This window comes from Chanodichthys erythropterus, chromosome 10 (genome assembly GCF_024489055.1).
Source record: "Chanodichthys erythropterus isolate Z2021 chromosome 10, ASM2448905v1, whole genome shotgun sequence".
In the NCBI taxonomy this organism is placed as follows: domain Eukaryota; kingdom Metazoa; phylum Chordata; class Actinopteri; order Cypriniformes; family Xenocyprididae; genus Chanodichthys; species Chanodichthys erythropterus.
Window position 1 is genome coordinate 13,346,772 of NC_090230.1, and position 27,092 is coordinate 13,373,863.

At 40.2% G+C, this 27,092-nt stretch overlaps 1 protein-coding gene across 1 annotated transcript; it reads left to right on the plus strand.

Annotated features, from left to right (window-relative positions):
- The first annotated feature begins 10,743 nt into the window (after nucleotides 1-10,743).
- Nucleotides 10,744-17,011, plus strand: hapln4 (hyaluronan and proteoglycan link protein 4). Its single transcript, XM_067398654.1, has 5 exons — nucleotides 10,744-10,873; nucleotides 11,383-11,491; nucleotides 14,697-15,059; nucleotides 15,156-15,458; nucleotides 16,442-17,011. Exons 1-5 carry the CDS (start codon nucleotides 10,865-10,867, stop codon nucleotides 16,795-16,797), a joined length of 1,140 nt encoding a protein of 379 aa, XP_067254755.1. The 5' UTR covers nucleotides 10,744-10,864; the 3' UTR covers nucleotides 16,798-17,011.
- The last annotated feature ends 10,081 nt before the right edge of the window (nucleotides 17,012-27,092 follow it).

A 27,092-nucleotide genomic window follows, 5' to 3' on the forward strand; every position in this document is an offset into this window, starting at 1 on the left:
TAATATAAGTTTGAACTATAATGTTTTTTGTCATATAAAATTATTTGGCCTATTATTTTCAGACATGCGCAGACATACTAGTATGGGTGGGTTAGTATACGAACACTTACAAGCGCGCGCTTTGGCAGAGCAGCCATTATAGTTTTGTAAATTTAGGGATCAAAATGGGCAAATTTGTTATTAGATGAGAAAAACGAAATGAGGAACATACCAATGAAAGAACGCATTGCAAACAAGAAGAGTCGTAGCATTAGCAGCGAAGGTAAGACGAATTGAAGAATCAGTTTGCTGTCAGTGAGCGAGAGATGGGCAGACTTTGTTTGCTCTGTAGTAAAGTACTTGGCATATGCTAAACGTACAGTGTCAAAAGACATGTGAATTCGATGTGTTTGTTTGATGTACTTGTATTTTAAATCGATAAATATGCAGATGCTGCGCGAGGGACTGCGACGTGACAGAATGATATCGTCCGAGATTGTATGTTGTTTGTAAAGATAGTTGAATAACATTTGCTTATTAAAGGCGTTTGTGGCCTATATAACATTCTGTCATTGTTTATGATGCTGTTAAAGAGAATTTACACCCAGAGTTAAATAGTTACTTAAAGTGCTTGTATATGTTCATTGAGCATTATTATCTTATTACGGTAATGCTAAGTAAGTTATGTGGTGGAATACATTGTTCTCATTTTCTGTGACATGCAACTGTATATCAGGGGTTTGTTTAACGTGAGTTTATTGAACAAGATAGTTTCACTTTGATATGAAGAAGTCACACTACCAGCCATTTCGAGACTTGCACATTGGGAAAAAAGGTTGAGAACCGCTGCTGTAGGCGGTTAACTTTCAGTCATTTTAATCTCAGTATCTTGTAAATATTCAGAAGCAGATAACGAGCGCTAAAATGAAAAGTGTACATTTTCGAACAGCGGGGGAAAAAAAAAACATTGGAGAATGCGGGCATCGATCCCGCTACCTCTCGCTTGCGCCTACTGCTTCCTACCGATTGAGCCAAAGTAAGCCCAAAGTAAGCCCACATGAGCCAATCACGTTTCTCTGCTGTGGCTTACTTTTGACCAATCACGTTTCTCTGCTGTGGCTTACTTTTGACCAATCACGTTTCTCTGCTGTGGCTTACTTTTGACCAATCGCGTTTCTCTGCTGTGGCTTACTTTTGACCAATCGCGTTTCTCTGCTGAGGTGGCTTACTTTTGACCAATCACGTTCCTCTGCTGTGGCTTACTTTTGACCAATCACGTTTCTCTCCCGTGGCTTACTTTGTTTTGACCAATCGCGTTTCTCTCCTATTGATTAACGTACTTTTGACCGTTATTATTGTCATCTTTGCATTGCAATAGGTAACGTTATCTAACAGCTTTGGGTAAGGCTATGTTTTAATTATTATTGAATTATTATTTTCGGCGAAATTCGCCGTTCTGAAATCAAAATATGTTATTTATGTGAATCGTGTATATCCGAAGGGGTGGGGGCGCGGGCGCTTTACTAGTTACAACTCGAAATAAACATGAACATCTGAAGGTAACTTATATTAAAAAATACAGTACTAACTTACTTACCAAAATCCGTATCCGTATATATTTTATAGTATATCTTAATATTTTAAATAAAAGTAAAATCTTTACAGCCCAGTAAAATAATATTTTATGCATAAATGCCCGCCTAAATTGCGCTTCATTTGTTGTTCGCCCCACTATTGATATGACTACAAATTACGGGATGGTCTGCACATGATATATGGTGTTAAAGCAACGTAAAGATTGTATATAATTCTTTTTATTTAATATTTTTTGAATAAAATAATAGTGAATTTACATCCCGCTTAAAATATGGCGGTAAATTGCTTTTAGGGCGGGTTCGCTGTCAAGACAGTGATTTCTATTTACACATAATACACATGATACAATACACAGTTAAACATAATGATATTATATTTTATAGTATTTACTCTCTAGTATTACTTACTGCCCCAGGGCAGCTGTGGTATTTTGGAATGAATCAATATTTTAAGTTCTTTGAATGCTGAGAATTCAATTCAATTCAATTCAATAAATGTATTGCCATGTCAACACAGTTGATAGGAATTTGTCTTGGTACAACTCTCAAACATAAATACAACACTCAATGCATACAGTTAATAAAGTGGTACTAGCACTCAGTGCAAGTTCAGATATCTGATAACCAGAGGGTAAGTACTGTCTCTAAAACGTGATGTGGAAGTCTTAATACTCCTATATCTTCTAGAAGTGATATATAAATCCAATGCATTATGATACTTATTATTATTTTAAAACTATAATGTCTCTAAATGTAACCCACACTTTTATTTACTTATGTTTTATTTCAGATTATGTATGCGTACCCAGTGTTCCGTAGAACATCCTCTCTGGATCGTCTCCTTATGGGGCCAACTGAGGAGGCGAATCGGAGTGAGACCGTGGTGTCTGGGAGAGCCAGGTGTAAAGAGGAGGTGCTGGCCGAGGCCACTGCTTTTGTTAGGGAGAATGGAGGGGATCCTGGTGACCAGTTCTTGGTGCTGGCTCACTGCAAGCTCCAGTTTGGTAAATACCAGGGCCAGCGGTTCCGGTGGCTGCTGGAGAACTCGCTGGGGTATGCTGTGTACCTGGTCGTCAGCATTGCTGGGGAGGAGGAGAGGGACAACCCGCTCTCTTCAAACAAACATCTGTTCCTCAGGTACACCTCCCAGATCAAGGAGATAGGGGAAGAGGTTGAGGTGTACAAAAAGAAACAGGGCATGATGGCAGCGGCTCGGGAGACTGGAGACCAGGGGTGTCTAATGGTGGAGTTTGGAGACTTCCGGGGGGAGGTCTATGAAGGAGAGGTGTATGAGGACCAAAGCAAGGAGGCCCGGGCCCTCATCACCTACTTGAAGAAGGCAAAAGCCAGGCCCAACACCAACATGGCCATCTTCAAGGCCTATGTACAGAAAAGGCAGGCTTCAGCTGCACCAAAAGAGCCTGACACCACTGCCTCACTGTCAGTGCCTCCACCTGCTGCCACACAGACTGGGGTACACCTGAGTGCCACTGTGAAGGGCCTGTTGGCTCTTGAAAAACCTCTGTCTGGTTCACTGTTGGCAAAAAAACTGATGTCTCCAGTTAAACCTCGTAAGTACTAGAGTGAACTGTACAGAAAAAAAGAAAACAGTTTTTGCTAATTAATCTAAAATATACCTTTCTCAACATCAGCTGCGGTCCCACGTTTTCCCTCACCATCAAAACCTGCAGCCCGGAGACAGCTCTTCTCCTCTGGTGAGTACATGCTTCACTGCGTACAGGTGTATTGTTAATATGTGCTTGTGTGTGTGTTTAATGTTAATGTTATTTTACAGACACAGCTGCAGGTGACTTCTTTGTGGAGGATGATGATCTGGAGATGGTAACTGTTGCCTCCCAAGCTGAAGAGCAACTTCCTAAAGGTGTGTTATACTAAACAGATATTTCAAATACAGATCTGTGATAATATAAATTCTGTGTTTATGTCCAAATGTTTTTTATTTTACTGTACAGAGAAATGTCACATATCAAGTCTCGAGCAACATGCATTCTTTGAGTGCACCTCTTCAAAACAATAAGGAAATGTAAAGGTGTATGTAAAATATGTTTACTTGCTATTTTTGTTATAATCGCAGACTAACACTCATTCTCCTCTCTCCTAAACATCCCACATCCCTTGCTCTCCCCCGGTTGTAAGTGTGGTGACTGAATGTTGTAGTTATTAGAGGGGCTCACAGTAGATTATGTGTCTTGGGGCTGCTTTTCTTTATACTCATATAATCCCATCTCACTTTCCTCTCTATATTTGATTTAATGGTAATCATGCTGAAAAAGCTGCTGATATTTACCTCTTGCTTCATAACACCAGTATAACTCATTTCACCATTATGGCTAACTATTAATCATGCAGTAAACATTTTGTACTAATTGTAGTAACTGTAGTAGCTGTCCATCAGTGCTGGGTGGGTGGGTTGTAGTTGTAGCTCATTACTAAGACAGCAGTGACAATCTTTAAATAACTAAAACTAATTGTATGTTTTTTCTATATAAGCTCCAGCCACTTTTGCCTCAGAGGCTCCTGCCCCTACACCTCCAGCCATGTGGAGACCTGAGCCAGTGTTCCAGCCGCCAACTGAGCTCCCTGTCCACTGGAACGAGCACCTTCCGCATTTCCAACAGGACTGGATCAGGAAGACTCTGTTCAGAGCCAGTGCCAAAACAGGAAAGCCAGACCTGGTCCCACAGCTGAAGCTCTGGTGGTATCCTCCCAGCCACCGCTCATCCACGCCCAGCCTCCCGCCTCTCCTGACCTCTTTTTCTGCCGCCCTCTTTTTCTTTGGATGCCACTGAAGATGTGGTCCATTCCACTTGTCTGTGTCCAGCCGGCCTGCAGTAACCACAAACTGACTGCTGCTGGCCTCTACCGCACTGTGCGCAAGGTCCTGGACATAGATGGGTGGTATGACCTCGCCACAGAGTACCTGGAGTGCAAGCGGTGCAAAAAGAAGTATCCTGCCTGGTCTGAAGACATCCTGGGACAGCTGGATATGGGGCATCGCTGTCAGTTCCCTGCTTTGCTGACATACAGGTATTACACAATTATAACAGGGCAGCCACAAGGTCTTAAAAGTATTAAATTGTATAAACAGGTTTTAAATTTTGTTCATGTAGGTCATAAATTGTCAAATTAGGACATCTAAGTCCTGTTTTTTTTTTAGTCTTATACTTGCCAAAAACATATTATAGATCATTACTTTGTAAGTAACAACAGAGAAGTCTGTTTTTTGAGAGTTGGATGTGAATTTTGTGAATTTACTTAGCAACAAATTTTATCAATAGAGGTTTTACGAATATCTTGTCACCCTTTTATTTAGTAAGTATTTGAAATGCAGAACTGGAGTTATTTCACCTGTACTAGATTTTAATACAGATTTTATACAATTTATACAGAATATTGGCCTTTTGCCGGCAATCTTGGCATTAAATTTGATTCTAAGTGGCATTAATAAGTCTTAAAAAGGTCTTAACTTTTACAAGACAAAACCTTGAGCTACCCTGTATAATGAAAGTAGAAGATACACATATATTTGGAATATATTTTATTGCTTCACTTATGTATACATTTATATACTAAAATATTTTGAGTAATTCATGACATTTAGTGGCATTATTGTACTCTCTGTAGGTACTCCTGTGACTACCGGGTGCTCAGGATGATGAGGGAGAGGACCCTGGGCAGCAGTGTGACTCAGCTTTATAAAAAGCTGAGTGAGGAGCACAGCGAGGGCGTGGACACAGCGTGTGCTGCAGTACCTGACTGCCTGTGAACCCTTCACCAGGTCCACCGTCATCCCCCTCCTGTGTTCGCAGAGCCACCACCCTTACCTGCCCTCCCTAAGCCCAAGTGGCTGTTGGCAGTGTATGCCAGGGATGTGCTGATGCGGCTGGATGAGATCAAGGCCAAAATAACATCTGTTTTTGGTTCTGTCCTCAAGATGGACTCTACAAAAAAAGTAAGATAGAGTTATTTATTTTAATGATTGTTGTGAATGTGCATACAGCTTATGTTACATTTATTTTACCTCACAGGTTACCAAAAAACTTGCTGGTGCTGCAGCTAACACTGCTGCCTGGAGTACAAATGTGGGCAATGAGCATGGCCAAGTCCTGGTGTCCGTGCTCACAGCCGCAGAGGGTCACGGACTGTGGCCCATGGCAGCAGGGCTCATGAAGCGCTACAGGCAGGCTGGAGTAGCACCACCGGCTATCATGTACGTGGACCGAGACTGCTGCAGCCCATATGGCCAGTCACAGATCAAGGCCATGTTTTCCAGAGTGGAATGAGCTCCAAGTGCGCCTTGACATCTGGCACTTCATGCGGCGGTTCGCGGCGGGAGTCACCACGGAGGCTCATCCACTCTATGGCATCTTTATGGCACGTCTCTCCAGGTGCATTTTTGAATGGGATGCTGAGGATGTTGCTGCTCTTCGGCTGGCTAAGCAGGGTGAGCTACTGGCGAGACAGATGGGCCTGCTATCAGAAAAGGCACTGTGTGCGCGGATCAGCAGGAGGGAGTTGGCGTTGCACTGCCGGAGGAGGACCAGGGGAGTGGAGGAGACCACAAGACTGATCAAGGCGCTCATTGATCAGTTTGACAGTGAGGGAGGAAAGGACACCCTGGGAGTTCCACTGCTAGACCATGAGCGCATCCAGCAAATCTGGAAAGACCAGCAGAGACACATTGCCTGTATTCAGGACCCAGAGGGCTTCCCTCTGTATATCAAGACGGGCACACTGAAGAAGGGCAGTGTGGTGCTCTGCTGTTATCGGTGCGCACGTGGCTCTACCTCCCTGGAGTCGTTCCACCTCCACTTAAACCGCTTCATCCCAGGTGGGTTAACACTTCTCTGGTAAATCGCAAAAGTACTCAAGCCATTTTCTTTGGCAAACAAATTGTACATTAATTATTTATTGTTGAAATGATAGGAACCAGTGCCAGCGATGCCCACTTTCAGGCCTACCTCCTGGAAGGCCTGATGCGGTGGAATGAAGACCGAATGGAGGAGGCAGTAAAGGGGCAATCCACTCTGAGGAGCTATGGCAGTGCTCTGAGGGAGGCTGTGGACCAGCTCAGCCGCAGGGTTCTGGGGAAGCCCTTGGATGAGCGCTATCACCCTCCTGGGGTTTACACAGGCAAGAATCAAATTCAAACAATAAATATTATTACCAGTACAAAAATGTATTTTTAAATTCTGTGCTCATTAAAATTTTCTTTTTCAGGTGAATTGCTGGGTATTGAGTATCTGTACAGCCAGACCGGAAGAACACTGACTGTGATTGAGAACCCAGCTGAGGAGGACAGGCTGGTTGACCAGATTGATGATGAGGAGGTCCAGGATGAGGGCTTTGTGGAGGAAGACACTGAGGACATCACAGTGCCAGTGTTGACAGAGGATGACTCCTCCAGCTCTCCCTGGACCAGTCCACCTCAGGCCTCTCCCCTTCAGACTCCTGCACACACCATCCCTCTCACCTCAGCCATCCACATCTCGTGACAGAGATGGGCAGCCTCCTCCTCCTCCTGTCACAGTCTCAGGGCTGTCACAACAGCCACCTCAGGCTCCAGACCAGCTGGCTGCATCATCTGGCCCTGCACCATCTACAGGGAGCAGTGCAACAGACCAGGCTCAAGTTAGTATAGCTTAATCAGAATATTTTATGCTCTAAATTATGACATTTTGTATATATTAATGAATACATTTTGTAGGCACCAGTTCTTGGGCCCGATGGTGTTGCTGGCTGGGACAAAGTTCAGAATTTGGCTGGATATTTGGTGGACCTCCGTCAAGCCCCTTACTTGGATGAGCAGCAGGTGAGAGAGATTATCTGCCTCTGGAGTGCTCTTGCTGCTGGAGACAAGGCCAGGATTCAGTATCAGCCCAGACATCAGGCCAAGCTCACACAGGGCCGCTTCAAGGCCCCTAAAGGCACCAGAGTGACCCCAGGGGTGGAGAGCGTGAAGAGGTGCTTGATCGGCCATCCAGGCGGGCCAGCTCAGTGGCCCAACACCAGCCGCTTGGTCGAGGCCATGTGCATCAAGCTGTGTGAAGTCCATAAGTCCCCGAGTAAGAAGGCTGGTGTCCGCATTCCTCGATGGACCAAAATCTTGGCAGACTACCATCACATCAGAGAACTGGTGCTGAGCAGTCGACCGCTGATGGATGACACGTCAATCCAGCTTTTTGAGCTTAACCAAAGGACACTCATTCAGTGGTAGGCACAGTAGATGTAAAACCTTGTATTAAAGGATTAGTGTCATATATTATAACTGTAATATAAATTATGTCTGTGCAGGTTTCAACTTAAGAAGAACACCCAGGAGATGAGTGTTCTTACACAAGGCCTGGCTGCAGAGGACCGCATCCCTGTAGCCACCACACAGCTCCCTCCTGCCCAGGAGAGGTTAGAGGAGGCTCCCACAACATCTGGGCCACAGCATGAGTTTGTGCTCCCTCCAAACAGGGAGGGACAGGCTCCTCACCTGCGGCCAGGCAGACGACCTGGTAGTGTCACAGCAGTGCGCCCTATCACTCCTGCACCAGCGGCTCCTCCTACACTGCCTGCTCTTGAGCCATTGTCAGGGTTCTTAATTGTGAACCCGCTTGTGATGGGATCTGGTGCAGGTACTTCTGCAGTTGTGTCCCCTGCAGGTCCAGTTGTTGCTGCTCCCATTGCCCCTGTGTCTGTGTCTCGCTTTACACAGAGAAACAGGCGGCGCAGGGCTAAAGAGGAGGCCGCTGGAACCTACAAAAGAAAATATGTTCGTGGTGTGCCATTTAATACGTGCAGTAAGTGTGGGCAACCCAAAACAAAGGATTTTGGCCACAGCCGCTATGGGAATGCCACTTTTTGCCCCCATTCCTCCGGGTGGTAAATCTCTAGAGGAGTGGCTGGCAGAACAGCGCCAGCACAAGAAGCCAGGAAACCCACTGCCATAGTGCAGAGGTGGACACTTTCACCCCCTGCCTGTAAATACTATATATTATACTATGTAAATAATTTATATCTATTATATCTACCACAAGAGTTGTACAGACCAATCTATCTAATTAATAATATAATGCGTCTATTGTAAATAATTGTAAATACTTACCATTTTCTTAGTGTTTGTAAATATTTGTAATCTTTAGCTTGATAGACATCCATTTTATGCTTTGTTCAATGTTGCTGGTCCTATACATATTTGTATATATTTCATGGGCCCACCCTTTCATATTGTCCAGTACATATTTGTATATATTACATGGGCCCACCCTTTCATATTGTCCTGTACATATTTGTATATATTTCATGGGCCCACCCTTTCATATTGTCATGTACATATTTGTATATATTACATGGGCCCACCCTTTCATATTGTCCTGTACATATTTGTATTTATTTCATGGGCCCACCCTTTCATATTGTCCTGTACATATTTGTATATATTTCATGGGCCCACCCTTTCATATTGTCCTGTACATATTTGTATATATTTCATGGGCCCACCCTTTCATATTGTCCTGTACATATTTGTATTACATGGGCCCACCCTTTCATATTGTCCTGTACATATTTGTATATATTTCATGGGCCCACCCTTTCATATTGTCCTGTACATATTTGTATTACATGGGCCCACCCTTTCATATTGTCCTGTACATATTTGTATATATTTCATGGGCCCACCCTTTCATATTGTCCTGTACATATTTGTATATATTTCATGGGCCCACCCTTTCATATTGTCCTGTACATATTTGTATATATTTCATGGGCCCACCCTTTCATATTGTCCTGTCTGTATATATTGTGTGTGTTTGCATGTAGTTATTAAAATTCTTATTTTGAAAACCTGTAAGATATATGTTTATTATTTGAAGGAGAATCATTATTTTTTTCACATTATCTGTTTTAATTGCACATGTAAGCATAAGAATAATATAATATCTGTTATTTACAGACAGCATGACTAAACAAAGCTTAAGAAGTTTTTTTTCTTTCTCAGTCCTTAAATAAGCAATATATTGTAAAAAAATATATATGTTGATATAAAAAAAACATTGATATATTCAAAAACTATTTTAAAAATATCTAATGTGTTTGTGTACTCATTTCAATATTTGTGTGTATTAATTTTAATAAAATATTTTACAATTGAAGTGTCTTTTGATTTGATAAATCATATCCCAGACAAAAAACACATCTTTGAAGAAACATTTTTATTCATTTTCTTTACCATAAACATGTAATATGCTGCTAAAATAATATACACAAAATACTAAATATCAATCAATATAATTATATGTCATAGATTTAGTTATCTATTACATATTATATTGATTAATATTTATCATTTTAAGCACTTGATTGGATACCTAACAATACACATGTACTAGACAGATGACAGCACGTCCTTGGATACTTTGTCGCGCAGATCATGGGTTCGAGCCCAGGCCGCGGACAGTGACTTGTTTCACATGTAACTAAAACTCCCCCATATCGCACGGGAATATAGTACGAATATTGTTGCAGGGGAAATTTGCCGGCGTATTCCGGTTTTCTGCGTCTTTTTCGCTTGCGTGCGGGCGTAAAGATTGGGCCCCTTCCTTTGCGCAGCGAGCGCTCTACCATTTGAGCTAATTCCCCTTCCTGTATGAGACGTCATGTCTGTCAGTACTTAGTATTCACTGAGTACGCGAGTCTTGTATGTGGCTCGCTCGGTTAAAACGAAATAAGTGAATTTATTCACTCATTATAGCTAAGACATTATATTAACACATTTTTACGATAAAGCATACTCCATTTACCATATATCCAGACTCAAAACATACTTGCAAAGCGAGATAACATACTGCATTGGAAATGGCTCCGAAGTGATAAATAAGTTTTCGTGAGATTTGAGGTTAAATATTCACGACAAAATAATTTACCAAATAAACTTATCGAGTAAAGCTACAAGCACCGAGATTAACAAATTCAACGAGGTCTGCAACGTACGCAGCCAAAAACAAAGGAAGCTATACAAATACAACTTAGTATAGCGTACGATAAAAATGATACTGCCGACTGTCTTTATCATCACAGTCACTCTACAACAGCCTAGGTCTTTTCTTCAGCCGTAAATGAGAGCGTCTTCCACTTCTGATACCGTCAGCAGCAGTGTGATGAGACGCGACAGACATCTGCAGTGATACCGAGTCAGGATCGGGACAGCTGCACTAGAAGACGCGTCCGTCCACTGGAGCAATAATAACTTTATCTCATCTCAACATAAGACGCGTCCTCTCATGATGATGGTGAGTTCAGATTGCATGTGTGGGTTTTGCTTCTGTAACCTTGATAATGCGCAGTGCATTGCGGTAGGGGATGCTCAAAGATGCTGTAAGAGGATTTGAGGATGACGGTGTATGATTCAGCTGTGTCGTCGTATATAATGTGTTTGGGCTGGCGTCAGTGCTGCTGCAGCAGTAGTAGTAGTAGTGTGTGTATATGTGTGGTCTGGATCATGTTACATAAGATGAAGATGGAATAAAGGCCCACATTTTTAAACAAACTCTGCTTGGCTTTGTTCAGATTAGACCAAAAATTAGATGTTTTTGACATAACGTCGACAAAAACGTTCACAAACGTGATCCAAACCACATCCATATGTATGAACATGCAGATTGTATTTAGTCACATGCAAAAATATCAGTGTAAACAGTCTTAAAGATTTGTGCACAATATGAACAAAGCCTAGTTGTTCTCTCTCTCTTTGTGTTTTATTTATTTTATTTATTTATTTATTTATTTTTTTTAAAAAAAGATCTTGTGCCTGGAAACCATTACCTGCACACTGTTGTTCCTTTCACCCTTTGTGAACACCTACCCAGCCGACTTGGAGAAAGGACGGAGGAGAGTTGTTCATGTAATGGGTAAGAACTTTTTCTTCTGTGCCACACTGATGTCCCAGATCACAATGTAAGTAATGCAAATCTGCGAATGCAGTGTAATCAGAACAAGGTTATGGTACCTACTGACAGCCGCCTACTTGCATTCTGCTGCTACCATGTTAAACATACAGCCAACAAATAAATTGTGTAAGTGCATTGCTAGGCAGAGCACTTCATGTAAATTTTGACCTAGAGACACTCCACCCACAAGAGTCATCATTTAATGTATGATCCCACTTCTCAAGTTCAGTAGCTGACCACCAGATGTATTAAAAGAAAATCTCTTACAAACCCCAGTTGTAGTGGCTACTCCAGGCTTGGATAAATACAAGCAATATGCATCGTCTGATACTCTTTACATACTTATATAATAGGATGATGCCACTAAAGCAAGTAAACATACTGCATAATCAGTTTCAGGTCCACTAGGTCTTTTTTTTAATTTGTTATTCATTTTTATATAAGCAAGGAAAAACAACCTTTAATTGCCAATAGCTGTTGCACTAGCTGTCCTCTCACAGCATGGTCCCAACATTTACTTGGCAGCTGCAAATTACTTTCAAAAAGTCTGGTTACAGTGACATTGCTTCCAGTTTAGACCCATTTTCTTCAGATTAAATACTTGTTCTTTAGCTGTCTCTGGTTGAATTAATGATTTGACATGTTTGGCAACCCTGCTTTCAAAAGAAAAGGTGTTTTGGTAACAAACCTTTCAGAGTGCCAGGTTTCCAGCTGACAGTTTAAATGAGCAGATGTCAAGGCTGATTACGGCCCTTGAGGTCTGTCAGGAAGATCTTGGATAGCTATTAGAAAAGGTGTTGTTTGATCGCTATGGTTCACACCCTTAAGACTTGCTGGCTTGGAGGAGCACTCGTCACTTTCAATTCCAGCTATGCTTCAAGTGCCTTTGAACAGCCTTCAGACTAAAGCAATGGTCTCTGTGGGAAATAATAGAAAAGGCTAAGGATTTAAAAGATAATAACACACAATGGAGATTTTAGGCTGATTTGACACGGCAGTTGAGTACTCTCAATCGAAAAGGACAAACCACAAAACTAATGACAGATGTGGATATATCTGAAATGAAAATGAACATGAATTGCATGAAAAAGAAAACCACAAAATTACATACTTTTTGACAGTCCCAAGTTTCACAATCAGGTTCATTTTCACCCAAACCTTGGTATTCGACAAAGTCTGGAAACCTTTCAGGAAGTTTCTTGGTTAAATATAGAGTGAATTCTGATGAACTCCGTTAAATCAGGCCGTTTATTTGACAGTAAGAATGACTGTGAAAAAGTGGTCCAATTTACCTAAATTCACCTGTAATTTATATACATATTCAGGTCTCAATACTAAGTATTTTTTCTGCTGGCCCATTCGGGCCAGTGGTTAAAATTTTTACTTGCCCTGCCAAAATTGGCCCCACAATAAAAAAAAAAAAAAATAATAAAGTAAAAGAAAAGAAAATGAAAATAAGCCTAGTTATTGTTTAATGTTTTTGATACATGTAACCTTAATAAATAAGATTATGACTCCAATAGCTACTAGATTAACTCACTTAAATTTTAAATATTGTTAGACAAGTAAACAGTAATAACATAGGAACAAAAAATCAAATTACAAGTAATAGCACAAATGAATACAACAGAATAAACATAAATGAAATAAACGTTTTTTTTTTTTTTTCAGGTACAGAAATTGTAATCTAATGTATAACTATATAACTAGATTAAACTTTATTAAATTAAGTTAATCAGTCAAGAGTAGTTACAGATGCATAATGTTTTGAAATGCTGAAAATATAAAATTTTTATTATTGCTTATTGTAAAATATAAAACATTAAATACTGTTATTTGAAATTATTTATAAAATGAAAAGATACTTTAAATGTGAAATTAAACTCACCAGTAGGTGGCAGCGAATCACTGTTAATGAGCGAGTCATTGAGATTCAACCAAATCATTACAATGTCTGATTCACTCAGGAAGTGTTGTTTAGAGACTCAAAACAATGCTGTGGACTTTGGAACTATTTTCGTTGGCGAAATAGAACGAAACAAGCGATTTGGTGTCTAAAATGTAAGTCAATTAATATAAACTGCTCGTTTATTAAACTGTACGTTGTATAAAATCAATATCACATTAGTAGTCATGCTGATATTTGGAGAAAAATGGCATTCTTTGTGTAATATAGGTTAACTATATTAAATTATATACATGTAAAAGACATACAGGGGCATTTTTGCCCGTTATCTTGAATTCTTGAGGCATTCTAAATGCATTTTAATAGACTAAATCATGCAGTGAAATCGTGCACTCTAAATAAGCATGCGCACTAGTCTAACCTACTAGACCACGTCACGCAGTGTATGCATGCACTCAATGGGTGTGTTTTTGTTTGGTTTTTGTAAAGTGGGGGACATCCTCAATTATGTCAGATTGTTAAAAGCGATGTATAACGCACACCCTTACAACAGTGGCCCTATCGGGCAAGTGACCGTTCTGTCTACTGTCCCGAGCGTCGTTCACACTGGCCCCGGGCCATCGGGCAGTCTTATTGTCGAGCCCTGATATCCAAAGTTCTGTCATTAAACTCTAGACGGCATAGGCTAATAGGTCCTTTAACTCAACCTGGTTGTAATCATATCATTATCTATAGGGCACAGCTGATTGTTTCCTGCTGTATCAGTAGCCAATTAGCTTGCGTGCTCAACCTTCAAAATACATTGGAAGCATTTGCCTTAGCAGTGCAGCACACTTTCAGAAACCTTCTACCTTCCCCATTTTCACCAGTATAGATCTGCTACAGGTAATTCATGTATGCTATATTGTACAGCAGCAGCATGTCTTACTTGCTCACAGCAGTGTGTCGTGTATGTATTGGCAGTAGCAAGTCCTGTACTTGGTCTGCAGCAGCAGCGTAACAGATCTATTGCCCAAAAGACCAAACATATCAACATTGTCATACGCATTACCATGCCAAACACTCCGAGAGTTGTCATGACAGAAATATAATTGCAGAAACTTGAATCTAGTTTGGTTTGAATGTGGCCCTCATGGTTTCTGAAGTTGCTGCTAGGAACTCGAAAGTCATGGGTTTGATTCCCAGAAACACACCGATACCTTGAATGCATGCAGTGCAATGTGTGTAGTGATTCCTTTACTTCTCTCTCTTTTTCCCTAGAGGATGATACTGGGGCAGTGATAGTCCAGACTGCTCCAGGTAAGGTGATCACCCATCGTGGTGGCACAATCACCCTTCCCTGCCGTTACCACCATGAACCAGAGAATGTCGACCCCCACCGCATTCGCATAAAATGGACAAAAGTTTCTGATGCTTTCCAGTTTGAAGACGTGTTTGTAGCACTGGGGCGACAACAGAAGGTATTTGGGTCCTACCGTGGCCGTGTGTCTCTGGAGAGGGCAGGGCCAGGAGACGCTTCGGTTATAATTCACAACATCACCTTGCAAGACTATGGCCGCTATGAGTGTGAGGTCACCAATGACATGGAGGACGACACAGGATTTGTTAATCTAGACCTTGAAGGTCAGGAAGTTGGCCAGGTGTTTTGATTGTAGTGACTAAGATTAAATAAAGAGTCATATTTCTATTGAACCAACTTCCCTGAACCTCTTTTTAAAGGTGTGGTGTTCCCATACTACCCTCCATCCGGACGCTACAAGCTGAACTATCACCAGGCTGAGGATGTGTGCCGACAGCAAGATGCAATTCTGGCCTCCCATGCACAACTACACAAGGCTTGGCTTGAGGGCTTGGACTGGTGTAATGCCGGCTGGTTAGAGGATGGCTCGGTCCAGTACCCAATCTCCCATCCTCGAGACCAATGTGGCCGTAAGGATAGCCCTCCCGGTGTCCGCAACTATGGCTACAGGCACAAAGATGACGAACGCTATGATGCTTTTTGCTTTACCTCGAACCTCAACGGTGAGTGGTTGCCTAGGGAGGGATTGCTTCTCAGTAACCACTTCTGGCCTAAGGCTGTTGGACCAGGTTTTGAGAAGTTTATCCTGCTTCTCCTTTTACTGCCTTTCGTCTGATACATATCCAACAAATGCCCGTGCCACAAATGAAGGAGTCTTAACTGAGCAATGCATCAATTCCTGGAAAATTGGCCAAATCCAATCAAATTTCCGGGAAACTATGATTTAGTACAGCTTCTGGGGTGCAGAGTCATTTTATGATATTTGAGTCCCATTCTTGTGGGAATAATAGGCGTTCGCACAGTTAAATGTTGAATTGATTTTGATTTTCAGGAAGAAAACTGTATTTTTGGCTCAGGCTCAGGCCATTTGTTACTAAGTGCTGCATGATCCAGTGGGTACACAAGACTTGCCCGGTTCTTCAAACCCACTTGCAGTCGAGTCATTGAGAGCCAAAAGGCTTTTCTTTTCATCCCCAAGTGGGCTATTAGAGAGGACAGTTTGTCCTGAAGTCTTTATAGCTAGGGCAATTTTCAATAATACCCCTACACTGACCAGCTGCTGGAAATTTACAGAATGGCCCAGTGGGAAATATGAGACGATGTGCTGTCCTAACAGTCAGCAGTCACATAAACAAACAGAAAATCAATGAAAAAACAGGTGAAAAACTCCTGAAAAACAGGTGGCAGTCTGAAATGTTTTGTTCTTTCTTTGTCCTTACCTCCTTTTCTTGTTTTTTTCACCTCACCCAGCCAGTCCTGAACAAAATGCATTTTTTTTAATCATGATAAATTTAGCTTCTGAAATCATGATGCAAATTTGGAGATTTGATACAGTAACATTTCTTTTTTTAGTAAGGATTTAGAAAATGTGCATTTTTGTCAGAACTTTTGCGGCATTCAATCACAACATGTTTCTTCTACTGCAGCATTTCAGTCATTTATAGTGAGCTACTCAATAACTTATAAAATTGTGTTTCTGTTGCAGGAAATGTTTACTTTCTCAAACGTTTTAAGAAGGTAAACTACCTTGAGGCAGTAAAGGCATGTCAACGTGATGATGCAGTGATAGCCAAAGTCGGACAACTGTATGCCGCTTGGAAGATCCAGCTCTTGGACCGTTGTGAGGCAGGATGGGTGGAAGATGGCAGCATTCGTTACCCCATTGTCAATCCTCGAACACGCTGTGGGGGCCCAGAACCCGGTGTCCGAAACCTAGGTTTCCCTGATAAGAAGTTCCGCCTCTACGGAGTCTACTGCTTCCGCAGAAACACTGATGTCCAGTCAACACAGGCTCCGAAAGAAACCACATCCAAACCAGCCAACAGCACCAGAAGTATCTGAAAGTGCAAAATAATAATTACTAGCGTCATGGCTTCCATGTTTGACAGAAAAGGCTTTTTTGCACACCTGCTAGGCTACTAGGCAACTAGGCTAGCGCTGATCTCGGGGCACAATTGAGCTTGTATAATTTCATTATATTTGAAATGAGGTGTCAATAATCTCTAAATTGTGAAAGTTAGCAACTTTTTTCCTCAGAGACATCACAAGGGAAGAATATGGCACAATGTATAAGCTTAAATGTTTCACAACAAGCATGCAGGGAAAGCAGAACTTAGCCTTGAGGTTTTCAATTTGTTTGATTTTTGCTGTTTCCCAAGGAAGACAAAAGCAACTTTAATTAACGTTAAGAAAGTAGGAGAGCTAATTTAGCCTTATAGCAAGTGTAGCACATTAGCAATAACATGGAAGCTTGTTTCCACCACTGAACAAAAAAATACAAAAGGTAATTGCTACTTTTTATCTCATAATTCTGACTTTTTTTCTTGCGAGTTTGTCTTGCAGTTCTGAGTTAAGAATTGTGAGATATAAAGTAGCAATAGCAAATTATAAAGTCGTAATTGCAAGAAAAAATCAGAATTGTGAGAGAAAAAGTAAGTTCTGAAATACAAAGTCGCAAATGCGAGTCATAAAGTCAGAATTGTGAGATGAAAAGTCGTGATCATCTTTTATCTATTTTTTTTATTCCATGGTGAAAACAAGCTTCTATACAATAGCCCTCATTGACCTGATGATGAGAAAGTGATAAAGGGCAAAACTCGCATCAGATGCTAGCATGAACTGGCTAGCTTGGCTGGGCTTAGCTTGCTTATTAAAATTTCACAGTTGTTGCCACCTAAGCAAGTAGCAAAACTGATTAGCTTTGCCAATGACTATGCACATAACACTCATTTTTGATAATTTTTGAATGACCTTGCAAGCAATAATAGAATCAAGCATGACATTATTAGATGTTTATTACACTGATAAAGCTAAAATATTGTGAATGACAGACTTACAGATAAGCTGCTTTACTACCTCTTAGTGGTTGACAATTGCACTGTTTGTTCAGTATTGCACAATATTGTTTATGATGATGCATTTTAGATTAAAGTTATATACCTGTTTGCGTTGCCTCTCAGTTCTCTAAATACTGTGGATACTGGACACAGAATTGCTTGTAAACACAAAAGCTTGACCTCTGACACAAAAAAGGAAGAAAAACTTGATGTTGCCGGTAACCATGACAATGGCTGAATATGGCTCTAGGAAATTGCAGATTGCTATTTTGGTTTGTTCTGGGCACAAGCACCCGGTGATGCCGTGTTTTGTGTCTACAGCCTGCAAAAACACTTGAGAAAATGTTTGTTGCTTTGCCAAAATAACATAAGTTACCCTTACATTTCCATAGTAACAGCTATGATGAAGCAACAGTCATGTTAAACTGCTGAAATTAGGTTCTGTTTACTCTGATAGCTTTCATTATATGCTTAGCATTTCTGGTTGCATTTGGCATCCTGTAGCATGTTTGAATGCATGCGTTTAAACATTTTAAACAATCCAGAAACATTTAATTCTCTCAATATGTAAGGAGCAGTACTATTTCTTAGAAACAGAACTGAATCAGAACTGAAAATGTACTACATTTGTCTAATTTCTCACCTGCTGCAAGGAAAAAGCTAAGTGAAAATTGAACACTCGAACATCATGTCTGGCTGAAGAGTTTGTAACACTGATTGGCTCATTTCGGCGGGTAATGAGTAAGTGCATACAAGGCTCTGCTTTGTTGAATAAGCCTCCAACAGTGAACAAGGAGTGTTTGCTGTTTGTTTAGCCCCTTGAAGCTTTGAACACAGATCCTGCTCATTTGTTCCAATCGGAAGCCGCCGCAGGTACAGATAAAGAGCAAGCATACTGCTTTCACTCACCGGTTTGTGTTGAGAGAACTCAGACTGAAGTGGATAAGAAGGGGCAGAAGGTTAATGCAGCTGTTTAATTTATTAACTTATTAACTTAAGAAAGTTACAGTGCTCAGTGTAAATGAGTACACCCCCTTTGAAAAGTAACATTTTAAACAATATCTCAATGAATATCCAAAATGTTGACAAGACTAAGTTTAATATAACATCTGTTTAACTTATAACATGAAAGTAAGGTTACTAATGTAACTTAGATTACACATTTTTCCAGTTTTACTCAAATTAGGGTGATGCAAAAATGAGTACACCCCACAACAAAAACTACTACATCTAGTTCTTTGCATGGCCTCCATGATTTTTAATGACAGCACCAAGTCTTCTAGGCATGGAATGAACAAGTTGAAATGAAAAAACATCTATCCTTTTCCATTCTTCAAGGATGACCTCTTTTAGAGACTGGATGCTGGATGGAGAGTGAAGCTCAAATTGTCTCTTCAGAATTCCCCATACTGTAGGTGTTCGATTGGGTTTAGATCAGGAGCCAATAAATGACTTTCACCCTGTTCTTCTTCAGAAATCCAACAGTGGCCTTAGATGTGTGTTTAGGATGATTGTCATGTTGGAAAAGTGCATGACGACCAAGGGCTCGGAGTGATGGTTGCAGCTTCTCTTTCAGTATAGAGCAGTAGATCTGTGAATTCATGATGCCATCAATGAAATGCAGCTCCCCGACACCAGCAGCACTCATGCAGTCCCACATAAGGACACTGACACCACCATGTTTCACTGTAGGCACCATGCATTTTTCTTTGTATTCCTCACGAATGCGACGTCATACAGTTTTGAAGCCGTCAGTTCCAAAAACATTTATCTTGGTCTCATCACTCCAGAGTATAGAGTCCCAGTAGTCTTCATCTTTGTCAGCATGGGCCCTGGCTCATGGTGGGCTTGTTTGTGCCTGGGCTTTAGGAGAGGCCTCTTTCGTGGACGGTTCCCACGCGTGCCATTCCTCTGCAGTGTACGCCGCATTGTGTCACTGGAAATAGTCACCCCATTTTGGCTTTCTACTTCTTTAGATAACTGCAGTGAACTTGCATGCCGATTTTCTTCAACCCTTCTCATCAGAAGACGCTCCTGTCAAGGAGCGACCTGGATGTCTCTGTGAGATGGTTGCAGTTCTTTTTTATCTTTTGATCTTCTTGCAGCCTTTACCTTTCTGGTGTAAAGAAATTATTTTCTTTCTCAGGTCTTGTGACATTTCTCTTCCATGTGGTGCCATTGCTGACAGCATGAAATGGGAAGGTGTTTTAACACCCTTTTATAGTCAGCTGTCTGCTGGACACCTGTGTAATGAATAAATACACTCACATGTGGTTGAATTCTTGTTAAACTAGACATTTGTAGTCTAAAATTTAGCTTTGCTTCAGAGACTTTCAGTGGGGTGTACTCATTTTTGCATCACCCTAATTTGAATAAAACTGAAAATTTTGTTCTCTAAGTTCTATTACTAACCTTACTTTCATGTTATAAGTTAAATAGATGTTGTCTTGTCAACATTTTGGAAATTATTTTTGTGTTCATTGAACACATGTTACTCATGTTACTTTTTAAAGGGGGTGTACTCATTTACACTATTCAAGATTTTTAAAAACTGGAAAGTATGTACAAAACAAATATAGCAAACAACCCTTTGCGCAACAGAAAAATGGTCATGGTCACATGGTCATATTTGTCTGTAAGCATTTTAGTATCTCACCCAACACAAATGGTTTTTAAAATATTCTACACTTTATGATAAAATCTAAAACTTAAGTTTGTTACAACAATGGTTTATAGATTTAGACCAATTATAGTAGCCATTGATATTTTTGCTATTTTTTAACAACAAATGTCACCAAAGTATGCCAAATTTTGAGGTTTTGGCTGTCTGAACTTACTGAAATGAATTTTAAAAAAATATTTTAAAATATATAACAAAAATAAGCATATTTGACATAAAAATATGGTACTTTTAGAGGTAAATAAATTCAAAAATACCCCAAATAATCACAAAATAACTGCATAAATTGGTAGTTTTTTTTATCGAAGATAGGGATATGACATTTATTTAAAAAAAATGTGGGATCACACCTGAGACCTTCGTGCACAAATTTGTCAACAAAGGACCAATTAAGGGCTGCTATATGAAGGACGCTTGAAGGTAATGGGGACGTTAATGGTTAGGGGTTAGGTTAAGGTCCAGAACCAACAAAAGATCCAAGAACACGTATTTAGATAAATCACCATCTTGTCTTGCACATGTTCCCATCACCAGCAAAGTACTTACTTTTAGTCTATAGTATAAGAATACAAACTGGGATGTATCAATCCAGGTTAAGTTAGGAGTTGGACGCTACAGCCACAGCAATGAAACCCACAGCCTGCTTTATGAAACACTGAGAAGTGGCCCTTCCAAGCCATGAAGGTTGAGCTCTTCCCTGGAGCACGGCAGCGCTGCCCAATTGGAGTGAGACCAGCAGTAAGAGGAATCTGATTAGACTAGCTATCCCCGAAGTCACCAATGTGTGAAAATCCTGTTATAAAGAAGATGTGCTAAGCTTCTTAATGAAGGAATGTTTCTGGATTGTCAACTGTAGACCCACAGCAAATATACACTGGTCTTGTGCATCTAGCCTCAGCAGCCCAGATGGACTCGAGCAGAAGGATGTTTTTTTATTTAGTTTGCGACTCATTTTTGGCCTGCTTTGCATCCTGCAGTACTTTAAAAAGCTATTAGCAGCTAAGGACTCAGCAACCATCTGCACAAACATCATTATCCTGTTAAATGCGGCTCTTGCAAAGGCTTAGCAGACCTTGTGTATTCATCAATTTACCTACCGGAATGATAAATGGACTTAAGAATAGGAATTAACCTTAGCACTGACTCACGATGCTAATATGGCAACTGTATAAACGCATTTCCCAAATGAGAAGCACGCCGGAGGAGTGTGAAGATAGTTGACTGCCACAGTTTTTCAAAATGCTGTCGGCTCACGACGAGGAACGCATTCAGAAAGTAAATCCGGGAGTATCTGGCAATTCAGATGCTATTAGCACAGTTAGCTTCAGTCAGCGAAAAAGTTCTTGGATGAGATGCTTAATATTTATTGAGCAAAAAAAAGTCTTCAAATTCATATCCCTCCCAGAATAGTAACTGGTTCAAAAGATAGCAGCACAGTAAATCAGGAATGTGTTTTTGCAGTTGGAAAAATGCCTAGGTCATCTTAAGAGCAAAACTAACTGGATTCCACAGCTTGACGTCTAATGAGGACAGCTTGCCCTTGGAACGCTGGGAGAGTCTAGCACATGCAGATCAGTCGGGCAGAAAGATCTCCCGCTACAGCTGCGAAATTAAACCAGCTTGGAATTTATTCAAACCAAAGAACACAGAGTTTCAACAGTTAAATGTAGAATGTTTTTTAAAGGAACAGTTTAGCCAAAAATGAATATTCTGTCATCTACTCCCCCTTATGTCATTCAGAACCCACATGATTTTGCTTTTTCAATATGATTTTCTGTGAGATTTTTTTTGGCATACAGAAGGTGAGAAGATTTGTAGTGTATAATGACTTCAAGGGTTAGTTCACCCAAAAATGAAAATTCTGTCATACTCACCCTCATGTCATTCCAAACCCATAAGACCGTCATCTTTGGAACACAAATATTTTTGATGAAATCTAAGAGTTTTTTTTTTTTATCCCCCATAGAAAGCAACAGTCCACATTAAAATAGTCCATGTGACAAAACAAAACAAAACAAAAATAATAACTTTTTCAACAATATCTTCTCTTCTGTGTCATTCACCTATGCTGTTTACATCCAGCACTTCCAGGTTCTACGTCAGAACGCCGGCTCAGTATTGGCCGGCTGTTGCAACAGCATCACACGCAGGTGCAGTCACGTTGACTATTTTAACAACTATTAACAACTATTTTACTACTTTTCTGGACCTTAAATGTGGTAATTTCGTTGCTTTCTGGGATAAAAAAACCTCTTGGATTTCATCCAAAATATCTTAATTGGTTTTCCGAAGATGAACGGAGGTCTTATGGGTTTGGACATGAGGATGAGTAATTAATGACAGAAATATCATTTTTTTTTGTGCGAACTAACCCAAAAATGAAAATTATGTCATAAATTACTCATGTTGTTCCAAGCCCATTTGAATTTGTGAAATAGACTTTCGATAAGAAAGAAATCTCTCAGGTTTCATTAAAAATATCTTCATTTGTGTTTTGAAGATGAACAATTGGGATTGGAATGACATGAGGGTGATTAAATGATAGCAGAATTTAAATTTTTGTATGAACTATCCCTTTAAATTTCATGGTGTTCCTCATACAAAACTATGATATGATTTTTGGAGTTATGAACTGACCTTTTATGAAAAAAAAGAACAGCATTTGGGTTTGGAACAACATGAGGGTGATTACATGATGGCAATTTTACATTTTTAGTGAACTAATCCTTACAATTTCTTCCTGTTCCTCACACAAAACTATCGCATAAAGATTTCAGAAGACTTAGAATATATTAAATGTCGCATGGACCACTTTTTTTTTATTTTTTGTGTGTGGGGGTACTAACAGAATTTACATTTTTGGGTGAACTCTTCCTTTACGAGCTGTGTTTATTAATATGTGACCTATTTGAGGTGAAACTTGATCTCAGCAGGGTGCTTTTTCATTATACAAAAATCATTTTTAATTTGTATGTCTGGATGAATAAAACTCTTTGATACTGCATGGCTAACACCTTGTTTTGTTACGTTTCTCTTCTGAGTCTTGATCTCACCTGTTTATTAAACGTGAGAATCACAGCTCTGTACAGGGGCAGATACAGGAATGTTTACAATGTCTCGCGCCTCAGTGCGAAGATGGAACACCAAAGACCTTGAATCTGACATGAAGAGATAAAGCAGAGGTAGTCAGAGATACTCAGCGTGTATGAATAATTCACCACACACTTCTTGTGAGCCAATGGCTTGATAAGAAGAACTTGCATCCAGTGATCGAGAGAAAGAGAGACTCTCACTTGTAAATAAGATAGTAATGCAAAAAAAAATGTCCTGGCCAAACCAAACTTCTTTTTTTCTTATAAATGTGTATACAATGATCTGTAACTTTGCATTTCTTTGAAGGTTCTTGAGTTTTAATGATTACCTGTTGTGTACCTATAATGCCCCTTTTCACAAGATGTAATATAAGTCTCTGGTGTCTCCAGAATGTGTCTGTGAAGTTTCAGCTCAAAATACCCCACAGATCATTTATTACAGCTTGTCAAATCTGCCCCTATTCGGGTGTGAGCAAAAAATGCTGTTTTTATGTGTGTCCCTTTAAATGCAAATGAGCTGCTGCTCCCGGCCTCCTTTCCAGAAGATGGCGGAGCTTTAACAGCTTGCGCTTTGGATATTCAACAACAAAACTGGAAAATCTCACGCAGCCAAAATGATGATTGTCGGTACCTGGGTTCAACCATTGTTCAAACCAAAGTCGGACACTGATGGAGAGACCCAACTTACAGCGTACAACTCACTGAGGGTGGAAACTATGGTAATGCAGGACTGTCAGTTAGCAGCCATGGGCGGGGCCTGAGCAGTGTGACATCAGAATCAAAGTGGCATGTCTAATGAGACTGCTTCGGTTTAATGGGGTTTAAAAAAAGGAGCGGGTGGAATATTGTAGGGTGGTTGCGTTCACACACTGCCAACAAACATTTATTTACAAACACCATGTAAAAGTGGATTATGTATAATAGGTGCTCTTTAAGTGTATAAGTGATTTATAGCCAAGTATGATGTCCCATACTCTGATTTTTTTTACTCTGCATTTCACACATCCAAGGGCACACACACAGCAGTGAGCATTGAACACACACAAACCTGGAACAGTGGGCAGCTGTTTTTGCTGTGGCACCCGGTGAGTGATTGGGGGTTAGGTGCCTTGCTCAAGGGCACCTCAGTTGTGGGTAATGAGAGTACCCACCTACTCAAACATGCGACCTTCGGGTTACAAGTCTGATTCTCTAAACATTAGGCCACAACTGTAATACGTTTTTTAAAACCTCATATTTCATCTATAAAAGAGCATCATTTACTTACCGTCATGTCGTTCCAAACCTGTATGGCTTTCTTGCTCACTATATGCTTATATCATATGGAAAACAGCAGCGTGAGCGTTCTTCAAAATTTCTCCTTTTATGATTTATCGGGGAAAGAAAGTCTTAAAGGTTTGGAATGACATTTTTGAGGTGAACTAAGTGTAATTTGCAACAAAAACAACTGCAAAAGATAAAAGCAATTAAATAATATTACCAATCCCATCCAATGTTTTTAATTGAACACTTGTTTGGTAAAGAATATGATACAATGACAGAACTAGAATTCATAAGAACATCAATAAATATTGAATAACACACATGGACAGCATTCACACAGCCTAACTCGGTCATCCTGCTGAAGAAAATACTTTAAAAAACAACAGTATCTCAGTATTTCAGCAGTGCTGTTTTCTGCCTAGCATTGGAGAACGGACGGAGAATTAGCCTGTGTGACTAAGGTCCAGGGACTCAAACACATCCAGATTTCATTTTAAAAAAGTGAAAAATAAATAAATACATACATACATAAAAAAAATGAAGGAAAACATCAAAAATTGAAAACAAAATCTGTACATCACAGAGCTGAGGAGTGGTGTCGAAAGGTTGCTTTGCTGCTGCTTAAGGAATGAATTTAGGAGAATGCTGGGTCATTATTAATAACAAATAATAAATATATAGAAATAACAGCTTTAACTGTAAATATACATGAAAAATCAATGAAAATTAAACAAAAACTAAGATAAACATTTTCACAAAAAGGTATAAATGCGACTGGATAATCTCGTAATAAGTTTGAAAACCTTGGATATTAATGTATAGTTAAACAAACAACCATATCAAGATAAAATGTGAAATTAAACTCGGTAGAATGATGAGCTGAATGTATTTAACACATTGCTATCATGGTTGCTAGGGTGTTTTGGGTGGTTGTTTACTAGTACGAGTCGAAAGCGCCACCTTTAAGTCTCTATGATATTATGGCTTGGGTCTCTGCTTCAATGTGAGTTTACACTTTCTTTCTTTTTTTAGTTTTACCGCGAAAGTCCAACCACTTAGAAAAGTAATAGCACACCTTTCCTCAATATGTCTCATGATCTGAGGTGGACACACAGGACATCACTGGAGCATGGAAACCTAAAAAAAGAACTTACAATATGTTAATCTGTATCATAGAGTCTTCTTTAAGGTCCTCTTCTACAGCGCTTCTTGATCCCAAGAACCATGTGCATGACAAAGTTGGCTGTAATGATATGACAGCCGGCTGGGATGGAATTTACAGATAGGATTATGTGCCAATAGAGATTTATATGAGGTAAAGGGCAGACTATGTAAGCACGGTTTAGGTGAACAGGGAACACCGGAGGTTCGGGTTAAGTATACTAAGCAGCTGCAATTTCCAGAACAATCTGCACTGCCACCAGCAGATGAACTGGCTTTCTTTGTCATGGTAATTCCCTTTCTGACACCATCCAATCCAAGACACTTTCCAGCAGACGAAGATAACGCACTAAAAATTCAGACGTACTACTCTTGCTGTGATACTCCTGAAGGTGATGATGGATGTGGTGTATTACCTGCAGTCCTGATTAAACAGAGGACATCGTGCTCCTGTCTCACCTCCACAGCTTGCTCTTTACCTCCAACAATCATGTGAATACGAAAAGGACAAGGTTAAACTCTCGTTACAACGTGCACATTGTATCAAAACGGATTAAATGGAAAAACACCATACTCGGCTGCAGTGGCAGATTGCAAACAAAGTGTTGGCGGCTATTGTGAGATGCGCAAGAGTATTTTGCATATTTTGCTTGTGAGGAAGTCAACAAATCTGGCTGAATGAGTCATGCAAAGAAGCCTAAATAACACTATGTTCCACAAATGTAACTACAAAGGGGCGGTGCAGCTAGCATAACAACCTCTGGGATAGCAATTGCTCTGTGGCAATTAGTCAGAGAACTTGCCACAAGAAAATCCCACAGCTGCCTCTTACGGTTCTCCAGAATGCCTGCCAAAAGACAGCTGTGAACATTTTTTTGTTTAGAGGTTCATTTTTATAATCAAGGCTCACAATTAAGTTGCCACATTGTTAGCCATCTGCCTACCTTCGCCAGCCTGAGCTGAGGGCTGTAAAGAGCTATTAGTGTGGTATGGAGGTACATTAGCAGCTAATATGGATTATTAGGATACTGGCTATCAGAACGAGACTCCAATTTTGACAGACAAATTACACAACACTGGTACACCTCCTGTTCAATGCAAATC

Bases quoted from the DNA above. Each gene is read 5' to 3' on its own strand.
- hapln4 (XM_067398654.1), top strand. The intron at 11,492-14,696 runs GTAAGAACTTTT...CTTTTTCCCTAG, and splicing joins GAGAGTTGTTCATGTAATGG to AGGATGATACTGGGGCAGTG. The intron at 15,060-15,155 runs GTCAGGAAGTTG...CTCTTTTTAAAG, and splicing joins TGTTAATCTAGACCTTGAAG to GTGTGGTGTTCCCATACTAC.